Source organism: Amphiura filiformis, chromosome 11 (genome assembly GCF_039555335.1).
Source record: "Amphiura filiformis chromosome 11, Afil_fr2py, whole genome shotgun sequence".
In the NCBI taxonomy this organism is placed as follows: Eukaryota; Metazoa; Echinodermata; class Ophiuroidea; order Amphilepidida; family Amphiuridae; genus Amphiura; species Amphiura filiformis.
Window position 1 is genome coordinate 66574271 of NC_092638.1, and position 24630 is coordinate 66598900.

The 24630-nt window shown below is 36.7% G+C and overlaps 1 protein-coding gene across 1 annotated transcript; it reads left to right on the forward strand.

Annotated features, from left to right (window-relative positions):
- The first annotated feature begins 1843 nt into the window (after positions 1 to 1843).
- LOC140165171 (muscarinic acetylcholine receptor M1-like) lies at positions 1844 to 23750 on the forward strand. The gene is made up of 3 exons (XM_072188611.1): positions 1844 to 1992; positions 20113 to 21142; positions 23487 to 23750. The coding sequence occupies exons 2-3, from the start codon at positions 20132 to 20134 to the stop codon at positions 23601 to 23603; spliced, it is 1128 nt and encodes a 375-aa protein (XP_072044712.1). The 5' UTR covers positions 1844 to 1992; positions 20113 to 20131; the 3' UTR covers positions 23604 to 23750.
- Positions 23751 to 24630: the final 880 nt, after the last annotated feature.

Sequence of the window (24630 nt, forward strand, 5' to 3'; positions counted from 1 at the left end):
TTTCAACAATAAATCCTGTTAGCACTTTGCTGATTCGTTGAAATTGAAATGGATAAAAATCAATCAGCCGTATGCAGCTACAAAAATGGGTGGTTGTATTCAAATGATTGTAACTTTAGTTTGCTGTGGGCAATTGCAACAATTCTTTTTTTGATTTAGATGTGTAGAATTTGCTCTTTCCAATGCTATTTTTATTTTGAGCAGATTCCTTGGAGATCTTGATTTACAGCCCCTCAAACATGAGTTTACTTCTTTATGACTCAGCCTGTATAATTATTCATTGTTAGGCCTTTGGATAAAGTTGGATTAAAGACCCATTCAGTGATCCCAGCGCAAGTGTAAAAAAATTAAAATTGTTTATAAATTGCAAATAAGTGAAGGATAAGTCATTCAAATTGTCATTTGGTATTTTTGAAATGACAAATTGGCACAAAATAAAGAAAACAGCAGTACAGACGAAGTTGAAGCCACATTCAAATACATGTAGCTAATGTATATACTGTCAGTATCTAAATTACAGATTCGTGTAAAATGTCTTATTTTGTCTTAAATACACGGCTTTCGGCTGAACCACTCGCACATCTATGACAATGACAAAGGTACCAAAATCTAAATTTTGATGATTTTTACGATCGTTCGGATGAGCAAATCACTGAATGGGCCTTTAAAGGGGGGTAACCCTATCGGTTTAGGATATGGATTCTCTTCAAACTTACACACAATGTCAAATATTATCCCCTTTATCAATCTATGTGAGAAAACGGGAACAATTTCAGCATAAATGTGAATAATTAGCATATTAGCAAGCCAATACAATGGTACGCGTGCATTGCATTCTGGTCAGGCATCCCGAAACAACGGCCGAGCGCATGTCCCGGTGGAAACAGGAAGTGTTCGCCTTGGCACTGAAAACCGGCTCGCCCTGTACACTTTTATACCCTCTATTCATACTGATTAATCTTAAAAACATTACATATCACTGCGCTCATTATCATTCTTGACAAGATAGCCCATGCTGTATTTACTTCGCTTAATTATTTCTTTATTTTTAGCTATATGATGCACATTTTCACATATTTATGATTTTTCTTTGTTTTGTTTTTTAACTCATTTTTTAATGGGGGGGAGGTGCTCTCATAATTTTTTTCATATTCCTCGTATCATGCTTGACAATATAGGTCATGTTTCCTTATTTATTTCGCCTCTTATGTATTTCTTTATTTTTGTTTTTTTGTTTTATATCATTATAGCGCCATCTATAGTTTGACATTAGGGGGCCTATTTGATGTATTTTTGCGGACGAATTGGTACTGGGGTGAAGTCTTCCGAATCTATTACGATTTCATTCTATGACTACCCAAAACTCCCGTGTCGTGTAAAATGCGAACAACTGGTAACCTGTAAAAACCGCTGTGTTTCATGATTTCTCCGGAAATACATCGACTTGAAGCGTCAAATTTCAGGATAGTAATGAGAAAAATAGTATCTATTATGTGATACCAAAACCTCATCAACAATGAAAAAAATCGGGGGGATGATGCTGTCGATCGGGTTACGGACCTTTAAGTATATTAATGAAATGGCCTAAATATTTATTTTTTTCTAAATATTTAAAGCTCATAGAATGAACGTATACTGCATTCACATCGCAATTAATTTCATAGATAATGAGACCCAGACATTTAATTTGCACTAGTTTTTGTTTTGTTTTGTTTTTTTAATTGACTCTTCTCTACAGAAAACTCACCGATTAAAAACGCCCTGATTTCACCGAATGGAAACAAACCGGCAACCGTGACATGACTCGTGGTTATGGGTTAGTTGTCAATAGGAAATCATCCGGTACGGTTAATTTCTTGCTCTCACCAAGAACTGAACAAAATTTTTGTTCCGTTTCAACAGTTAATAATTCAACTCCGTATATTTATGCTATTTGATTGTTTTTATTCAGTGGAGGAATGTGCAACTTTTTCTCTTCAGCAGCATCTAAAGGTAAGCTTCAATGTTCTGACAGTAAACTAAATGGGGATCATTTTAATGCGAGCGTTTGATTTTGTCATATAATTATGTAACTGGTAATTGGACTATTATCACGATTCCAGCTGAAATCCATCCATCTGCTATGGAAGACATGACCTTCCTCACAGGTAGTATGAATTTCAACGGGGGGTTCCCGGATTCATTTGAAATTTTCATTTCAAATCCACACCCCCTGTGTGGGAGATTAAGGCAGGGATTGAGGTCATGTCTCCCATATGGGTGTATGGGTTTCAACAGAGAAATTTATTTTGGATTTGTGATGTGTAGGAGAATAAGTTTCAAAATATGAAACTTTTTTCTGAAAACGTACATGTACTATATTAACAACTTGGCTAAACGCATAACGTGTTTTAAAAATGTTGGGATTTAGGGCCTACAGTGTATCAAACGTTTTTGCATTGTAAAAGTATGTATTTTCTTCAAATGGAATCATATTCGGCATTATGTAAGGCTGACAAATGTATAAGGAATACACTGAAATGTGTACGAAATAAACTCATCTGTATGACGAATACACCCAATTGTATAAAGAATACACCCTAATGTATAAAAAGACACCCGATTAGTTAAAAATACACCCAAATGTATTAGGAATACTAGTACACCAAAATGTAATATTTCATATAAATTAATTCTTAATACTTGACATATTGATATCGATATTGACAAGCTTCGTCATCGAGCATTGAAACTGCTTCCACGAAACACTTTATTCTTATTTGGCAGTGTTCTAAACTGAAACAAATCATTGCCTGGTGTTTCATTTACCGGATTTAATTTGTGACACAAACCGAAAATATAATCAAGATTCTTTGTAGGGCATTGATTAAGCTTTTGCTTTGCTGTTTACTTCCACGACAACTAATGCATTTTCGTCCGTACGTGTGTAATGCTGGACTTCAAGAAATAAGTTGAATTTGTACTCCATCGTTGAGCGACAAGTGATTGGTTTCTAGCCAATGAGGCTGCGCGCTTTTAATTACGTTGGGGAAAGCGCGTTAACTCATTGGTCAATACCAATCGCTCGTCGTCCGGCGATGGAGTATAAATTCAGCTGTACAGTGCGTGTCTCCAAAAATGTTACAATCATAAGAAAACGTGCAAAAAATATAAGTACCACTGTATCTGTACCTGTGGCAATACTGCCCAACGCTTCAGGCGAAGCCAAACGAACAGGAATGTACCCGCTTTGTCTTGTACTGTACCCTCTTTGTTTAATAAATAAATAGATAAAACAGGGAGTTCGGATGCGATCCGTAATTTTTAACGTTATTTTTAACACGTATAAATCATGAAATCTTCACAAACAATTCTAAATATGTTACGCGGAACCAAAGCAAAATCATTATTCTAAAACCGTTGGGGTGCGACAAAGTACCCCACTCTAAGTATGTTGATTTCTATTTTTAACGTCACGTTTCGCATGTCCTATACCGCGTGAGATAAAATAGAAAATCTTGAACATTACCGAAACAACACACCTTTCAAGAATAGGCTTTTTTTTTGTCATTTACTTATTTTTTTCATAATTTATAATGTTTTCTGCTATTGACGTACATTGTAAATACCCATTCTTGTTGCACGCACTTGTTATATTTTTGAACTCTGCATGGACGTGACAAAGTTTGAAAATCGCAATTACCTCAAAAATGGGAACAATAGGAACAATTGGCTACCACGATTGTTTACACATATTGGATGTTTGCACACACATATTTCAGTTAGTATTCATGAAGGATATGGTAACATAATGATTATGATATTACTTATTTGTTAAACAATTCTTCAAGTTACGGAAATTACTGAAAACGTTATTGAATTAAAAGATAAAGGTAGAGCTTTGTTAACTATACAGCCAATGCGTGTGATTTTAAATTCGGACAGCCTTACAAATCGGCGATAAGGCGCATGAAAGTCGATTCCGAGTTTATCGTCCCCCGCCCGCGTCACTTTTTGGAAACCAAAAATACCCGCGTCAAATTTTCAAAAATGCCGAAATAATTCATTATTTTCAAATTATCGGTGTTTTGACCAGTTTTAGCAATTGGAAACATATATTTTTGTTTGTAAAACATATAAATTCATAACTTGGAAGCAAAACCAGGCTCTTATCTAACTTTTCTAGTCCCTGCCCATATAAAAATATGTTTATAACTCACACGTATGAGTTTGGCTTTAAATCAACATGCATTTTAGGTCAATAATGAAATCTGATGAAATAATGAAAATGAAAATGAAAAAGTCACCTCATCAACATGGGAAAAAAAGGGACGATAAACTCGGAATTGACTTTCATGGGCCTAAAGCCAATGATAGAGGTTTACCTACTACACCTTGAGGGGCACTTCGTGATCCACAGCCTCATCATCACAACTTACTCAATTTCGAAATTCACAAAATATGTAAAAGTTGCTTTATTACTTAATACCATACCCTATTCCGTTCTGTTTTGTTGTGGCAGTACAATACTAAAAATGGCATTTTCTGACGGTGTAGTTCTTTAAGCGACACCCTGTATCAAGTAGAACAAGGCGGGTTATTGTGGTTACACTGCGGTAAACTGGTAATGACTTCCTAAAGTACTTCCCTTTTGTTTTATTCAATCCGCCACTAGCTTTAACAAATCAATTTAATTGTATCTTGCATTAAATAGGTATTTCGTAATTTTAGTATTTTATTTTTAAGGTATGGTTCAATAGAAAAAGCTTTAATTCTAACATTTATTTGAGTTGATTAGATCATTGAATTTGGGAGTTATAGGCTGTGTAATCTCGGGCTGACCGTTCTGTTCTTGATTGTAACCATTTTGAAATCACACCTCGTTTTTCATCCATTCTACGAGTAAAAATAGATTTTCATTGCGTCTTTCTTGGTAATGCTCGGTGTTTTTAATGAACTATAAAAGTCTTTATATCTAGAACAAAGGAAAAGGAATTAAGTATAATGAAAGCTATTTTGCTATAATGTTGCTCAGTGTCCCGGGGGGTTCTTCGAAAAATTTTGTACGGGGGTGTGCCACGCAGACTTTCGGATGCTGACTTTCTCTATACGCTACTTTTTTCTGTTTTTATACTCATCAGTATACCAATTTTCAAGAAAAATCACCCAAAAAGCACCCAAATGTGCCATTATTGGGGGCTTTATATGCACCTTTTCCAAAATGCGCCCAATTGGGCGCATTGGTCTCCACTGAAAACCCACCCATTGATATACCAAAATCGCTGAAAAGGTACCCCAAAACCGTGGCACATCCCCGTATACCTTCAACCAGGAAGACCCCCCGGGCTCTGAGTTGAACTACTCAAAATTTACAGTGGGCTATTCCATTTCAAATCTATACTCCCCCTGTGGAAGATTTTGGAAATATCTTCCACAGGGGGAGTATGAATTTCAAATGAAATTAACACATTAGCAGCTCCATTTGAAACTCACCCTCCCTCAGGGGAAGTATCAAGTTTAATCTTTTTCAGCGGGTGTATATAATTTAAACGGAGCTGCCTAATGTGCTCATTCCATTTGAAATTCATACTCCCCCTGTGGCAAATATTTTCAAAATCTTCCACAGGGGGAGTGTGGATCTTAAATGGAATACTAGTAGCCCAATTTCCAACTGTTCAGTTCTTTCAGTAACACCCTGTAGGAGAAATAATGTGATATATGCTATCCGGTATGAGGAAGCGAGAGTAATGACCTATAAATTTCAAATCGGTATTGGTTTGCATAAATGGTGCATAGAACGAAAAGAATCTGGTTAAAGTAAACTTCGGGATTGAATAAAAATTTCTGGCCAGTAGTAAACAATCCGATAATGTTAGTCACAAAACATGACAAATTGTCATATATACTGCGCCCAAAAAGTATCCGAACACTTAAAACAAAAGCCATATCTTAAAGACACTAAATCTAAATTGCAGAATAAAGTAGTCAATAGATGGCGAATTTTGTCTGCGTACTTTGATACCTTATTCGGCACGATGCCATTTTATTCCACTAAGTTACTCATTTGAATGACAAATGCTTTCAAAAGTGACAAATTCAGATTTTTCCTTCTTCAAGGCGATTTCTGCTACTTTTTGTTACGGGTTCAATAAAGCCTAACGGATGAGCGCTCACTCCGCTATGATCAGTTTCTGCGTGCTTCGAGGGGAAAGTCGAGTGTCTATTCTTTTGTAATCTCGGGAGGAAATATTTCGATGGTCTATATTTTTCACAGGGAAATAAGCCTAGGATTATTTGAACATCTAAACCACGCTTTGAAATGTAGATTGACTAGTTCGATTTCTCTGTTCATTAATACGGTATTGCACTGCGAAATTTAAATACTTCTTTTGTATACTTTGATCAGGTAACTTCAAACCAATGTGATTATGTAGTCACACGATTATATAACAAACTGAAATGAAAACCGAAACTACTTAGTAAGTTTCTAACAAAAGTACAGACAAAGGTATCGGTAATAACGTCAGTCAAGAGCTTAAGCAAGATAATAGGAAACCACATGACCAAAACCAAGCAATCCTACTCATTACTTGAAACGAAAGAGTGAATTTTTAATTTGTCTATCTAAGCCGTAGAGTACAGTCCTGACAATGCCAGAACATTACGGACCCGAGATGACCCCCAATCAATAATGTAGTGTATGTATCTCACTTTTGACCTACATGTTGGTTAGCCCATTTTGCCTCTATACGGATCCATTTTAACAAATTGTCGATTTCAAATGGCGTCATGGATATAAACACATAGACGTATTGTATTTTTTATATAACAAGGAGCCCTTTAAGTGTTGATTAAGTTGAATTAACATGGTCAATTTAAAACGAGTAATTCTACTTTTTGATGATATTTAGTTGTGTTTCCCATAAAAAAAATAATGATAAAAGAACGCCTTTCAAATGATAGGTGACGTTAACATCCTGGTACGTGACTTAATGCTCAAGGTTAAATACAGGGTGTATCATAATAAAGTGTACAGGTTAAAAAAATGCCACTAGATTAAAAAGTATGAGGTATTTGGTCAAAACGCTTTCAAAAGTTGATAGCTAAATCGATATCTTGTCCTCCCATAACTGTAAAATCACTGGCATGTGACCAATAATAAGGACTCGGTGGTTTGAGGTTTGAGATATTTTGATGCAGTCGACACCGTGTGGAAAGGGTTAAATTAATCGATGCTAAAAGGTACACGGATTATATAGCTGCATTGACTTTTAAAGCCATCAAAATTATGTGATTAATGTCAGGATAGTTTAAATTCCATAAACAGAATTTATAAATGCTGGGTTAAATAAAATCATCAATCTAAATAGGCCACACAAAAAGACACAAAAAGTATCCAAGCACTTAAAACAAAAACAATAGTTAGTGTTGTTCTGCGAATTTGATAACTAATTCAGCACGACTTTGTTTTCGCAATTTATACTAATTTGAATGAAAGAGAGAGCATTTAAAAAAAATAGTTCAAAGGTTTACATATAATTTTCTCTCGAAATGCGCTAATTATGAGAACAACAAGTGAATGTCGATCTGTCACGCTGTAATGAGCCGTCACAAAAGACTGTGGAATTCGCGTCGATCTGTCACGCTGTAATGAGCCGTCACAAAAGACTGTGGAATTCTCGTCGATCTGTCACGCTGTAATGAGCCGTCACAAAAGACTGTGGAATTCGCGTCGATCTTTCACGCTGTAATTAGCCGTCACAAAAGACTGTGGAATTCGCGTCGATCTGTCACGCTGTAATGAGCCGTCACAAAAACTGGAATTCGCGTCGATCTGTCACGCTGTAATGAGCCGTCACAAAAGACTGTGGAATTCGCGTCGATCTGTCACGTTGTAATGCGCCGTCACAAAAGACTGTGTAATGCGCGTCGATCTGTCACGCTGTAATGAGCCGTCACAAAGACTGTGGAATTCGCGTCGATCTTTCACGCTGTAATTAGCCGTCACAAAAGACTGTGGAATTCGCGTCGATCTGTCACGCTGTAATGAGCCGTCACAAAAGACTGGAATTCGCGTCGATCTGTCACGCTGTAATGAGCCGTCACAAAAGACTGTGGAATTCGCGTCGATCTGTCACGCTGTAATGAGCCGTCACAAAGACTGTGGAATTCGCGTCGATCTGTCACGCTGTAATGAGCCGTCACAAAAGACTGTGGAATTCGCGTCGATCTGTCATGCTGTAATGAGCCGTCACAAAAGACTGTGGAATTCGCGTCGATCTGTCACGCTGTAATGAGCCGTCACAAAAGACTGTGGAATTCGCGTCGATCTGTCACGCTGTAATGAGCCGTCACAAAAGACTATGGAATTCGCGTCGATCTGTCACGCTGTAATGAGCCGTCACAAAAGACTGTGGAATTCACGGCGATCTGTCACGCTGTAATGAGCCGTCACAAAAGACTGTGGAATTTGCGTCGATCTGTCACGCTGTAATGAGCCGTCACAAAAGACTGTGGAATTCGCGTCGATCTGTCACGCTGTAATGAGCCGTCACAAAAGACTGTGGAATTCGCACTGAAGGAAGAAATATCCCACTGATTTAACGTGGCACTTGTGAAATGATCTCTGTTTCCATTCAAATTAATATAACCTGAGGAAAGAATCTTGCATCGTACTGAATGAGGTGTTAAAAACGCAGAACAAAGTTATCCATAATATTGACTGCTTTATTTGATAATTTAGGTTTTGTGTCTTTAAGATATTGCTTTTGTTTTAAAGCGTACAGATACTTTTTGCATATGCGCAGTTGACAAAGTTTGACGCTCCGCGCCTTACACCCCTACCAAAATGAGAATTGATTGCCGCCCCCTCCTCCAAGCCTTTAGCTTGTTATTATTGCAGGAATGTTGTGAAATGTCTACCTATTATTTGAAATACTGAGAGTCGACTATAAACCTTATAAAATTTGTATTTAATACATTATATCGTTTGATTATTTCACTAATGGTAATTCCGCATTGTTTGCTTTGTACAATTTGTCTATAACAAATGCATTTAATAATCTATAATTCATTTCCGTTATCAAATTCGACGGGCAGACTATATGTTTGTGTTATTAAAAGGGTGAATGAGTATATAAGATGAAAGAAACACATTTACGAAGATAGCAATTAATGTGCATCATAAATTGATTTTTTTTTCAGAGTTAAGCGCTCCACAGACTCCGAGTATTGTACGTACAATATTGTATGCAACATATCTACGTTATTTAATCTATTGCCATTCTATTTCCAGTAATGTTTAACTTATAACGAATGTTTAATGACGAAAAATCGATAATAAGTTACATGTAATATCTAGTAGAAATATATTATCGATTTTACGTCATCAAACATTCGTTAGAACTTAAACATTACTGGAAATAGAATGGCAATAGATTAAACAACGTAGATATGTTGCATACAATATTGTACGTACAATAAAAAGTCTGAATACTGCTTTACGGTGGCGTGTAGCATGATGTCGGCTAAGTCAGGGTTTTGTTCTGTGTAATTTAGAGCTTAAGTTTTTAAATGACAGTTAATTTACTGGGGCATACTAATATTCACCTGGTCTAATTTTTAGAAATGTTATATTATATTAAGCCATTTAAGGTGGTACTACACCCCTTGATAAATGTTGTGACTATTTTTGCATTTTTCTCAAAAAATTTTTTTTGTAATTCAAGACAAGTGGTTCATTATGTGTTAAGAAATGAGGTACATTCTAGCCATGCTAGCGGTACCTCTTTTCTTATAACGTTCCGCTTGTCTTGAGTCACTGAAATGTCAGTGTAGTAACTGGATTCCTTGCCCTATAATATAACTTTTGATACCAGTGTGTTATTATTTTTTGAGAAAAATGCAAAAATTGTCACAAATTTATCAAGGGGTGTAGTACCACCTTAAGCCATATCTAGACAGGCAATTCAAAAGGTATTCATCACACCGTGACAATTATAGGGAAAAGGGGATCGACTAGAATTTTCTGCATTTTATGTAGAGCATCATATCTTTGGATGTACATGCTTAAAGCCATATTATAACATTTTCAAACAAAATAGATTAGCATTTCTTTGCCATAAAATGTTAGCTTTTATTGTCAGATATATCCCCTTTTATTTTTGAGCCGAACAACTACGGCAAAGCAAAGAAATACTACCAGCGCACATGTCGCCAATACGTACCACTCCTTCGATCATGTTGTTGTACGTACTGTGTGTTATGAACATCGTGTATGCGTTCGATTAATTATTCCATCGTAATAATAAAGCGCCGGTTCCGGCGTTTTATTCAAAATCTCAGATTTTGACAAAACTACAGCACCTAGAGTCTTGATTTTTGCAGGGTATATTGGTTTAATAAAGTACAATTTAATCGTGTAAAAAAAGGAATTTTAAAAATTCAGTGAGGGCGTCTTCCTCAGCAAATGTTATAATATGGCTTTAAATAGGATGGAATAACAGTCATCGTGTTGAGTAATTATTCTGCTTCACATCTGAGTCAGGTAAACAAATTAAAAGAAAGCGCTTATATTTTTAATATTTCTTAAAATTTGAAATTGTAAGGAATACTTGAGGTTTTGACTTTTAAAACCTACATTTTGGTCAAAAATGTGCTTGGATAGGTAGTTTTCAACAGATTTTCCACATTCGCCTTGCTATAACATCTGTTGACCTAGTGACGAAAAGTGTTTTTAGGGGAAGTGTTAGCTTTTGTTTGATGTAAACAAATTCTGATTGGATGAAGGGAACACTTGAGGTTTCGACGAAAACCAATCAAAGAAGCCCATTTTTCAGCTAGAAGCTCCACAGCTCTTACATTGCTATGCACTCAACCGTGTAGTGTAAAATTTAATAAAGACTGCAGTGCGGAGACAATTCACTGCTTGCTTGAGAGCTCTTGGACGAAAATGTGTGCTCAGGTGTATCGAGGAGGAAACTGTGCGCATGATGGTTTATCGTTTTGTATAGAAACCGTTCCATATGTTTTAAAACGTATTGTTAACATAATGTGAAAACCACATCCCTCGGCTATTATTAATTAAACTGTTTTAAAAATACGATATAATAATAAAAATTTTAAAAATAAAATACCTTTAATCTCGAATGTAAAAATGGTTGCAGGACCAATTTTGCATTTTTGTGTAGACGCACACATACCCGCAAGAGCTATATTATGGGGGTACCCCCATAGGGTTCGTGTATGTTGTATGTTTATTGGTACAACATGACATTGTGGGGGTATGAAACTGTGTGTTGATACTCCCATAGTGGCTGAAGGTGACATGTACAGTGTGTCATTCTGGTGGTATATTTAAGACCTGTCCCTACCCCCTCTAGAGGCCATTAAATGCCATAGATGTCTTCATTTTGTGGGTACCCCCACGATACGATGTAGCGCGCTTTTCCCAATGCAACAAAAACGCTGAACCTCAATGTTGAATAAATTCAGCTTTATGCTTCAAAAAATCAATATTCTATACTGATTTTGTACTGTCGTTGCAAATGGCAAAAACATCCTGTATCAGTGGCGTAGCGTGGGTCATCATGGGGAGCACCGCCCGGGGGGCACCGACCATTATTGGGGGGTACCGGGTCTGATTAGGGGGCACAAGCCATATTTCGGTAATTTTTCAATGGGATTTTTGCACCTATGACGCTACGTCACAGCCTGAATTAACAGTTCGAGACACCCTGTATAATTTGTAATATAAACGAAGTGTCAAGCAAATAGCACAAACACAAACATTTACAAAATATCAAAAAATTGGCTACTTCTCTGTTTACACTTGCACGTTCCTATCAAGGCAACGCGTGCTTATGTGAACACTCTCAGTCCGTTAGCGAACCACTTGCTATTGTTATCCAAGGCATATAATCATTAATTATTACATGTATGTGCTAGACTCGCTCTTTATAAAACACATGAGTTATAACACCTTTTTGGTAAATTTCTCAACCAAATGAAACATTTTAATGTAATTTATTTTTCAGAAATGTCAGTTTGACCATAATGCTTGCATATAAATTGTTGTATTTAACCTGGTTAAAAATAATTAGGCATTAATTTCTGGCCTATTTCGCTTTGCCCGCGACATTATAAGTGGATACCTCATTAGTGTTGCAAACTAAAGATTTGTCCAGGGGACACACCGACATCGCCTGACTAATAATTACTTGGTATAGCAGAGATACTAAAATAAATACCCGGGATCGATACACGTGAATGTGCTATGCACGATTTGATATTCAGACGATAAATCTTTGGATACCGGAGTAGAAAATGATGAATATCTCCCGTAATTTTTTTGTTCTTAAGAAGCCATATTTAGATCCTTGCACTTGAACATATGTGTTGAACTCAAAAACTGACCAAAATTCTGATTTTATATTGCGTTGGTCCTGTATGGACTACAGCGCACGTGTTTACGTCCAAACGACCTAAGCTAATCGTAGATCCATCCTTTGCGCTCATTTTAGTGATAAAATCTTTACCCCAGCAGCTTACCCGGGGTAGGACCGGCCATCAAAGATGACCATATGTGGGGCGGGGGTCCCATTGGTTTCTACAGTAAAATCAATGACTTTCGTGTAAAATTATTCCAAGAGCTACTGACTTTTTACTTGTTAGTTAGGTGAAAATAGTCATTTCTTTTTATATTTAGGAGAAAATTCGGTGAAAATCGCATTTTTGTAGAATTTTAAACCAAAAATAAATTTTGCCTATACTCCCAAATTTTCCCAAATGAGCGTCCTCGCATTATAACTTCATAGCGATATTATGTGGACAATGTTTGCACTTTTTTTTAGTATCACTGGATATTTGTCGTTTATAATTGAAAATTAGGAGAGGTTGTAACAACTCACCCACACTACCCCCCCCCCCTTTCTTAGTCCGTGACTCAATAGTTCTAAGGTTAACAGGCGGGTCCAGACATCGTGTATCGCGTAATTTTCTTTCAACAATTAATTTCTATTAGACGGCAAACTACCAAAAGTCGCCGGAGCCAATTTCGCAAATCAGCAATTGGCGATTCAGTATACGATGCGCCGCCAGCGGTTGCTTTTATCAGTCCAATTTTTGACATCGCCGTTCTAGCCATCATTGGATTTTCACGCTAGTGTGATAATAATAATGTTTGCAAAAGAAAACAGCCCCACGAAGGATTCCGTGTGATCAATAGATAGAAAATTGTTTTACAATAATTGTAAATTACTGTTTTACTGCGTATTCGCGTGTAACACGACATTATGTTCCTGTATTCGTATTACGCGGGCTTTGGATGTCGACATTTTCCCATTCAGTCTGCACTGCGTATTTTGACCTCTCCCCAGCAAACGCTGGAGGCACATCGTATTGTGAATCGACCGAATTGTTTTCTTAATCAATAACAAACGGTCAAAAGCCACTCATAAGTTGCTCAATTAGGCCACCCAATTACAAGTTTAGAAAACCTGGTTGTCAATGCCAGCTACGCCAATACAATGATTTTTCAGGCCTAAGTGTGAAAGCCATAGCTACATTCAATCAGTTCTTTTAATAGAGAAAGGTTAAATAAAAACCCCTTTAAAAGGGAGTGCTCAGGCATGATTGGAAAACATGGTTTTACAATGTAGGTCGGTGGTAATTCATGTAGGCCTACTAATAAACTGCTTGTTATAAAAAAGTGTACTATAGCTTTAATGTTATTCTATATATTTATACTATGATCAGCTCTTAATAGGCAGGAATTATTTGTTTTTTGTTACTGCGCAAGTCAATAAAGTTCCAAATTACGCCGCGCGTAAATTCACAAAAGCATGTGTCATTCACGCAATATGCAAAGCGCAGTTCGCGTAGGTGCTGCGCCCAGCTGTGTGTGTATGCCATTCTACGTATATCAATCCACAATGTTATGAGTCCTGCATATTATGAGCTGATCAGAGTATAACACAACATACATGAAGTAAGAAACAGGTTTCAATGGTGTACGTAGGTCTATTTTGTGTATATGTAGGCCCACCCCATATTGGATTTTTTTAAACACTTCAACATGTACATGTAATATATACAAATGGTAATGAAAAGTAAACCCAAAGTTATACTAAAGTAATTTACAAACATGTATGTAATTTCAATGATGTGTACTGATTTGGACATCAATTCAACACAATTTGAAAGGGACATTCCGTGATCCACACTTTGTACAGAAATATTCAGATTTTTATCATTTTTATACCACTGGAAAACTCTGGCAGAACTGTTTCTGTATTAAAATAATTCTTGCCGATTAATTCATTTAGCAAGCATATCGTCAAACTTGTTCGCCAAATTACAACACAGCAAGTGGCATATGGGGCATATAAATACACATAGAGGCTGTATCAAAATGAGTACTCATCAATTTTGATGTTGATTGATAAGCGTACATGCTTATTTTATTCTTGCAAACAAACAATCTGATCAACTGAAGTTGTGAGATTTAAGCTTTTACTCCTGGATATCTACTGACAAATGTCATAAAAAGTGGATGCTATAGGATTGTGAAATACTCCTTTAACATATTATGTCACATTTAGTGATGTAGGCCTATGCACTTGAATGTTACCCATGAAAATAAAAAGTAAAGTTTAAGTTGTACATGTTAACGATCTAAATAATACAATTTAAATATTACACACTTTATCACCAATGCATAATTTTTTCAAAAAAAAAAAATTTAAGCCCTTAGCTCCAATGTGCTCTGTTCTATTTCAGATGCCATTTTACCCAAAATGGTTTAAACTTGATAAATTTGTGTTTGTGGGATATTTCAATCTGTTGGCGTTGAAGATGCTGCTGGATATAAATTTGTATCTGCGGAATATTCCAATTTCTGTTGGTCTTGATTCTTGAAGATGGTGCTGTGGCAGGCTGTTGTGTAGAGTGTGAATGAGATGACTACTGTGTATATAGTGTGGATGAGATGACCACATGCACTGTGAACTTCTGGCAAATCCAAAACAATCAGAACACCTTACTTATCTCTCATTGCAAATTTAAGAAGTTCATGGACATTTGGTAACTTGGTATAATTGACCATGCAGGCTGACCTAGCTAGCTGACTTTGTCCATAAAACAAAATCTGTTCATGGACAGTTTGTAACTTGTTATTAAACTTCAACTTCAACTTCCAGACCACTACACTATCAATCTGTCAACACTCATAATATTGAAACTGATTATCATTCCCAGGTAACAAAACCCTCCACTATGGGCTACAGAACACAGTCTTATAAATAATTTCATGTGGAATGAGGCTAATATCCTATCCCCACCTCAAACTAGAAATCTCACTGCTGCATATATTTATGAACTATGTCATGAGGAGTGAGGTTATTTTAGGAGCTGGCAGTAGTCTGCATTTAGTGCATTTCTATTACTGAGATACCATGCATTATTCTACAAAATATTTTTAGTGATTACAAAGCAAGAGCATTTGCAAAAGAAGCTCGACTTAGAGCTACTTAGGTTCAAGGGTCAAATTTTATTTCAAGGTCTAAACTGAATGTATATATTCACTCAGGTGTACCTGAGCGAAAAAAGCAAGGCAATGGCAGGTGGGAAGAGCGAAAAGGTGATACTGGGATATTACAGTTGACACCCTTACACCCCCTATGGAATACATGACCTAAATATCCCAACTACGGGGTGTAGATTTCCATTCAGATAATCCCTTTTGAAATTCACACTCCCTGTGTGGAAGATTAAGGTCATGTCTTCCATAGGGGTAGACTATGCCATAGTCGATTTTTGATAAATAAAAATGTTATTAATCATGATGAACCCATTCAGTTGAACTCGAAATTATCCTGATATTTATTACATCAAAATACTAGTATAAAATGGTTATGAAAAAGTTTATATAATTATATTTGTGACAGTAAAAGTAAAGTATACGTAGGCTTATATTATTGAATGCAACATATCATAATTAGCATAATTATAATGGCACTTCAATACTGAACAATTTTAATTTTAGAATCTGCCAGTTTATTATCCGAGTTAAAAATCGACTATGGACTTTCACTTTTAAGCAGAACCTTACCCCGGGACTTCGTTCTCTAAAACACACTGTCAATCATACTTGTTTATCAATCAAATCTAACTACAAGACTAAGCATGGTGGTACAATACGCGCTAGATGCATACCTTCATCCACCAACTTTCGCGCCAGCACAAAAGCGCCGCATTCCCTAGATAGTTGTGTACCATGTATAGTTAATGGTACCAGTACGTGTCGGGAGGATTTAAACAATAACGAGATCTGGGCGACCAATCACAAGCCAGATCCATTTAAAGATGCATTACATCATGGCCAATTTTAGTAGGCCAGATGTCCGACAATCTCATCCATAGAAGCTCATAGACAGCCGTGTTAAGCATGTAAACCGCAATCCAAAGTCAGTAGTCCACTTGAGAAGCTAACAAACAGAGGGCGTACGGTGACTGAAAAGATCAGTTGTGAAAATCTATCAATTGTGCACACATTAATTAAATCAGAGTTTTAAGCTTAAATGTAATAGCCAGAGTATGCAAAATTGGCAAGTGGACTACAGAGAAGTCTATCATAGGGGGTGTATGGATTTCAACTGGAATAGCCTATTCCATATTGCCTCGTCGTGTTTCATATCCTGTGTACGGTCTTGAAAACAATATGCTATATGTACGTTACCATATGAACCCTTGACACAATAACCAGTTCACACTAAAGAAAGTCTGCGACTTAATTAATGTTCTGCGTAATGACCATAGGTTTCAATATTAAGGGCTAAATTTAGAGCTTAATTAATGCTATGTGTGCGTTGCACAATATGTCTCTTATTTTCAATTTTTCTAGATTTTGTCCGCTAAATTTACTTGGTAGGCTCTCTCAGTATTCAAGCTATTAAAATAAAACAATATTTTCTGATTTAAATTTCACAAGAAATCTCTCAAAGCCCCTTTAACAGAAAGGCAATTCAGTTTATAAAAGGTATCATTTTGGGCAACAAAAGTGAACGTACAACCACACACACACTGAACACATATGTGACCGGACACGACGAATCAGCCGTGGTCATTTCAAATTATCATTGTTAGTTGTTGGTAATGCATACATAGACAAAATACAATGCCTTGTAACCCACCACTTGAACAGGATTTAGCCAAAGCAAACAAAGACTACAGTTATTTAAGGATTCTATACAAATAGGTAGAAGCTTATTCCTCTTCAGCAATAGGACTATTGATTGGTTTAATCGGTGTTCAAATGAGATACTTGTCGCTCCAAATTGAGGTACCTATGAATACGACCTTCACGCACATATTACACGGTAACTCAGAATACAATTTGCCGACTTTACGGCTCATTCGTAGTGTACGGGCACGCATAATAATCCGTAGTTGTCTGGTCAACAAACAAATTTTACTGTTAGATGGTTACGAAATAATCCACTTCAGTTAATTGCTAAAGACCTATTTGATAATTCAATATGGCATGTAATGCGCAAACATTCAACAAAATATACATTATACAATCGATTTTATTTGCTCTGATGAGTAAAGCAAACAGAAAGCATATGTGATGTGATCAAGCAAAATCAGTCGGAACTCAGAAATATTAAATTTTCAGTTTCTTATAGAAGAGTACAAAATATTTGCAAAGTTGCATTTTGAAGAAAACTCCATTGAAATTGAACAACCAGTTCCAAAGATATGAGCAATTAAAGAGTTTCAGGAAATATTTCGTTTGTTTGGCTATATCTCAAAATCAATATTTCCGAGTTCCGACTGATTTTGCTTGATCGCATCACATATAAAACAGTCACTTTAGTAAAACAAATGTGTTTGTTTAATAATAAATGTCATGTCCCAATATGCTCCGTCAGTAATCACCATTTAGTCCATGGCAACTATTCCTTGCATGAATCGACGGTACGTTCGCTTAGATTCCTCTCACTTGACCTATGGCTTTATCGAACCAAGTACATACGAGGGGCAGTCAGTATGTTTTAAGAGTTGACTCGTGACGTCATTTGTGGATTGTTTTCATGGCATTTCTCAATGATTACATAAACATTGTACCTTTGTCTTTCAAACAACACATGTAAAAATTATATCATACACATGATTACGTAACAGCATTAGCATAAAATCAATAGTCTATGGACACTGCCAAATCACGCAAAAAGGCGGGCCTTTTAAATTACAGAAAAAACACGTGTTTACAATGTCCGAGAACGGCAAAAGTACAAGGTGCATATGGCTAGTTTTGGGCAGGAATAAACACTAGGTCCTCAGTTTGCATTTGGTAAAATATGAGAGTTGGCATTAAACTCTGAAAAAACTCTGAAACGTCTGGAAACTTCAACAACTTTAGGGCTTGAATGGAAGCGAAATTATTCTGCAAAAATGGCGAAAATGAAAAAGCAGTTATTACAAATGACATCAATTATCTCCAAAATGAAACAGACTAAAATTTAATGATGGGTCACGTGTGAGAGCTGGTACTCAGTGCGATGATAAATGGTGCAAATCAAACTACAATCTGCGCGTGCGTAGGTGGGATGACCGATACAAAATGGTGGAAATGCACGAAAATGGCAAAATTCCATGTAAATAGGGCCTAAAATATTACAAAATGCTATGAAAATTGTGATTTAAATATTCATATGAATTTTTATGGTTGATCTCAACCTGAAATGAACAGAAAAGTTTTAAAAATACATTTCTTATTCAAACGATGACCTCTCTCTTTGTACCACTACTTTTTGTATAAATGTAACAATGGTAGAATAACAGTTATATTTTAATCACGGATTCAGATATTTTCTAGGGAGTCTCCCGTTTAAATGTTTGGAGATTAGTCAACAGAACTGGCAAAAAAAATTAAATTTCCGCGTTTGCTATTTTTGGCAATATCAAGATTTTTAAAGAAAGAAAAGCCTTGTTTTTGTCAAAAATAAGACATATTTGACCACGCATTTTAAATAAACTAAAACCTTTACAGCCCAACAAACATGGTTTTATGAACTGGTAGTTTGTGTTTTATTACTGTTCCAAAAGGCAGCATTCTCCATTCTTTAATTCCCGAGAAAATATAGAAAATACAACAACACCTCATTTCAGCCTCTTATTTCCCTTAACAAAAACGACTCAATTTCACCAGGTGACTCTAGACCATTGATTTTATGCTAATGCTGTTACGTAATCATGTGTGCGATATAATTTTTACATGTGTTGTTTGAAAGACAAAGGTACAGTGTTTATGTAATCATTGAGAAATGCCATGAAAACGATCCACAAATGACGTCACGAGTCAACTCTTAAAACATACTGACTGCCCCTCGTAGATAGCTCTCGACACCGTAGCATAATGTGGATGATGCGCTTAAAAAGATACTTTTAGGGTTCGTTTTCAAAGGCACCGGTATCTATAAAGGAACAATCGAATTCACCTCCGTTGACAGAAAATTGTGCATTTCTATAGGATTTCCTTCAGTATTCTCTTATGGTCTTACAGCTCTCGTGTATATTGCAATTTAGAGGCACACGTTTGCTGCGTGCGACACTATTTTAAGTGTAGAGGTATAATGGGTAAGTAGCATTGGACTATTCATTTGAAACCCATTCACCCCTCTCCTATGAAAGCAATGACCTTCATCTCCCACACAGGTTTCAAAAGGAGCATTCCTCGTGGGAACGATTAAGGTCATATGTCTTGGGGATGTGTGGTATTCATCTGGAATAGCCTTATCATGTTTATTGTCTAGCTTTGTCTCTAGCATACCGCGGAAACTGGGCATGTTTTCTGTGGCGGTCGACGCTAAGTCATGTTTTGCTTGTGCTAACTCAAAAATGGCGCAAATAGCGCGAGCGTACACAAAAGAAACTTTGCGCGTGAGACGCTGTACCGGCGTCAGCTGAATTCAAGTACGCTTAGAGAGCACAGGCATGGAATATTCCAATATGTGTGTTATTAATCTAATGTCTCTAGTAAATGTCATTGTTAAATGAATTGTATTTGAAATTGGGTTTGCGATAACTTAACATCTGCCTTTGTATTTTTCTGTTCATAAATCATTTTTGCAGAGTAAACATCACCATTCCAATGGATGCAACAACAGACGTAATGTACCTATCTACCACACTCAATGACTCAGCTACTAGCGTTGAACCGGGCACCCAACCCCCATGGCCAATTTCAGTACAAGTCGTTTTGTCATTGGTTGTCGCATTGACATCACTTGGTACAGCAATCGGTAACGCGATAGTCATCTATGCTTACTTTACAACACGTGCTTTAAGAACATACACAAACTTTTATGTGTTAAACCTAGCGATATTAGATTTAATTGGCGGGCTTTTTCCTATGCCGATGTACGGAGCGTATTGGATTGTTGGTTACTGGCCGTTCAGCATTCCTATGTGCGATTTTTATCTATGGGTGAACCACACTACGCTAAATGCGACTTCCATTGCCGTTCTCATAATAGCCGTTGACAGATACCGTTCTATTGTTCACCCTATCAAACATTTCCAACAGCGTAATTGGCGTTATGCCGCCCTCTGGATCTCAATTTGTTACATCGCCTCCCTCTTAATCTGGACACCTGCGATTTTCATCTGGCCAGTTGTTAGCGGAAGATCTGTCCCGCCATATATTTGTCAACCAGAATACATTAACAGCATTGGGTTTGCCTCCTTTGCACAGTTGGAACTATTTTGGGTCCCTGTCGTTGCGATGGCGATACTTTACACTAAAGTCTACAGGGTGTATAGAAAGCGCATGGGAGCAAGGAAATACAAGAAAAAGACCCGGATGGATGCAGTACAAGCAAGTGAAGGTGATTCGGGAATATCTTCTAAAAATACGGCAAGTACAGGAGTAGCAGCATCAGAGGAGATGAGTTCAACTCCTGGTAGTGATCCAGGGTCGCAAAGAGATTGCCAATCAGGTGGTGGTCGGTTCGAAAGTCGAAAAATGAGGCAAGAGGGTAATAGGGCAGTGCGCACTCTGTCGTTTATCTTTGCAGTGTTTTTAGCGTCGGGAATTCCGTGGGCTATTCTGGTGGTTGTGTTCAACATGTGTCCTACTTGCATACCACTGGCACTATACCAGGTAAATAAGATATTTAAAAGAACACTCCGGCAATCACAACATTATGCCTTATAATTAGAAAAATAATTATCAAGCACGAATCACGTGGTTTTATTAACTGATCTTAAAAACAGCAGTCTCTCACCACGTGATATTCAAATTTCCCGGGCATCGAAATTGCATGTGGCAATGACGAATGGGGTTGAGACACACATTTGCAGGTTTACTTGTGTATCGATGATTTGCTCAAAACCCTTTACATTATTGTGGAAGGGCTCTTCATGTGTGCATGTTTTTAAAAGTGCTCGATAGTAAGCACATATGCTAACTATCGAGTTTTTTACGTTATCTAGTGCATGTTTATTTTTGCTTCTGGTTTATTAGGGATCTCCACAAAAGATCCTTCTCAATTTGTATCGATATATATATTAGGGCGATTCACAAAAAATGAAATTGGTATTTTTCAACGGGACACCCCCTCATTTTGTTCATTTTGATAATAAAATCATACCTGCAAAATATGAAAAAAAATTCAAAAAAGTTTAGGGGGTGCTACTGGTCAATGAACTTTTGTACACAAAGTCAATGGGATTTATGAGCCATTTTCTTTACAACACAAAAAAGCCATGTTAATTTTCCCTGATTGTGCCAAAAATATTTGATCATAGTGTGAGTAATGTCCTTAAAATAAATGCTAAAGAAAATTGTAAAAATGTTAACCTGCTTTCCAGAAAATTGCATTTTTGTGAAAACTGTTACATTTGGGGGCAAGGCAGTTGCTGGAACAGCCAAAATATTATGTAGTTTTGAACTGGCCACTATCCAATGTTGTGACCCCAATTTATATACATTTCTTTTCAACCATGGTGAATCTAATCCTTCCTGTGGTCATTCAATTCAAACAATACAAATCTTGCAGGTATGGCCATAATGACCACCCCTGATACAGATGTATGGATTTTGATAGTTACTATTACATAAGATTTCAAAAGCTGGTATCACCATTGGGGTAAACTATTATGTGAAGAATTTTAATCTTTTTTTTTATCAACAGTTCAGTTCAATAAGGTATAAATTTGGGGTGCCTGGTGGGATTCCAGGGGATATCCCAGGGTATTCTTTTCTTGAGCTACACTCCCTCTGTCACTTTTGAAACATTTTTTATTATTACAGTCAAATATGAACTTTAATTTGGTAAAAACCCATGTTTTCACAAAGTTAGGTATATCATTGAACATTTACTTCAGTTTTGCAAGCCTGGTAGACTTTTTAGGCCCTGAAATAAGCGTTTGAAATTTTTGACAAAAAATCCCATTGACTTGTGTACAAAAGTTCATTGACCGGTAACACCCCCTCATATTTTGCAGGTATAATTTTATTACCAAAATGAACAAAATGAGGGGGTGTCCCGTTGAAAAATACCAATTTCATTTTTTGTGAATCAGCCTAATAATATATATATATACACCAGGCACAAAAAGAAACTCGTCAGTTATATTCATCCTTGCTGTTCAATAACTTGATAATTTCGGATTATTCTGAAATATACATTTTGTTAATTGGACTTTTCTTTCTCATTTGACACCCTGTTCGTGAACATTGAGCAAGAATTGATCAAGATATGCGCCTCCAAACTCTCAAACCCCAAAATGAAAAGTTGCAATTTTAACGATTCAATTGTGCCTGTTACACTGTGTGCTTTATTGATTGGCCCGTGGTGCTTGTGTGCAATACAACGATGCGTTCCCATTGAAAATCGTTGAAAATGCGACTTTTGATTTTGGGGTTTGAGGCTTTGGAGGCGCATATCTTGGTCAATTCTTGTTCGTTTTTCACGAACAGGGTGTCAAATGAGAAAGCAAAGTCCAATTAACAAAATGTATATTTCAGAATAATCCAAAATTATCAAGTTATAGAACAGCAAGGATGAATATAACTGACGAGTTTCTTTTTGTGCCTGGTGTATATACATATATGTATATGTCCATACTAGACTAAATCCGTCAGTCTCCTAACCTATCCGCACGGCCGCTTCTCTGTGCCGGTTCATCAGGCCCTATTCGCGGCCGAACAGGATTATGGGTAACAACGTACATGATTGTGGGTAAAGTAGAAGGACGCCGCGCGTAGGACCTGGCGGAGTTAGGATAATACATACCTAAGAGGCCGATCGAGTGCAGATCCGTCAGTACATGCTTTTCAATACGGAATAAATGCTAACCTCGTCGTGACATCATCCAAGCAGCAAAGTTCATTTCCCATTGAAAAAGCGTGTACTGACGGATCTGCAGTTTACCGTTCTGCTAATAAACACCTGGCAGCTATTTCTTGTACTAACCGTTTGTTTTGTCTTTTGTCATTACAGACGAGTGTCTACGTGGCCCGAATTAGTAGTTTGTTTAACCCAGCGTGCTATGCTGCAGCAAATCCACTCTTCAAAAACGCTTTTAAACGAATATTTTGCTTTTGGCGCAAAGGGTAAAAACCGTGAAAACGTTATTATAAGTATCAGACGGTGTATCATGCGTGACATGGCACAGATTCAATGATCATCAATAAACAAGATCAACAATGTGGCATTTAATTAAAAGTCCATGTAAAGAGTAAAAGTGAAGAATCCATAGATACTTCGATGGGCTTAGGAGTCCCTTTTAATAGTACAAGAAAGTCGTACTACTGACATCTTAATCGTTTTGGAAGGAGAAGCGGATTTTGTTTTTTCAACTGTTTTACTATTTTTTCTAAACTTTGTAATTAATTTGATTTTAATTAAGTACTTTTAAAACTTTTATAATTAGGTGTCTTTTTCATAATCCGTTGTAACTTCCCCATAATTCTTACACTAACCCGTCGATAGGCCACTAGGATTCATAACAGGCAGTCAATATTAGTTAGCTCAATAAGGCTTTCGACTATGGAAATAGTCGGAATATTTTTTACGGGGGGATACGTGTAAAACATACTTGGATAAAATTATGAAATTACAGAAATGGGCTGTGAGGACAATAGCAAATAGTCATTATAGAAGCCACACTGCTCCCTTATTTGCCAAATACAATATTTTAACTCTTGCAGACACCTACAAACTTGAATTGGGGTATTTATGTACAAGTACAGTAATAATGAATTACCGGGCGTATTTGATGGCTTCTTTACACTACGTTCCAATATTCATAATTACCAAACGAGAAACGCAGATAAATTCAACTTAATGAAGAACAACAAAACATTTACTGACCATGCCATTCGTACTGCTGGTCCAATATTATGGAATTCATTGCCAAACTCAATAAAAACGGCAAATTCATTGAAACATTTCCGTAAGATATATAAACGTGACTTCATCTCAAAATATGATTAATTCTTGAGCATTGTGTTTCTCGTTTGTTTGTTATGCTTTGTTTTGTTTTTACTTCTTTTGATGGTAACATTTCTTTGTTAAGGGGTGACTTCCTCTGGCCTTACTGGCCTTCTGGTCATCCCCTCCATAATTCGTTTGTTTGATATTG

Bases quoted from the DNA above. Each gene is read 5' to 3' on its own strand.
- LOC140165171 (XM_072188611.1), top strand. From the start codon at position 20,132: ATGGATGCAACAACAGACGTAATGTACCTATCTACCACACTCAATGAC. The intron at 21,143-23,486 runs GTAAATAAGATA...TTGTCATTACAG, and splicing joins TACCACTGGCACTATACCAG to ACGAGTGTCTACGTGGCCCG.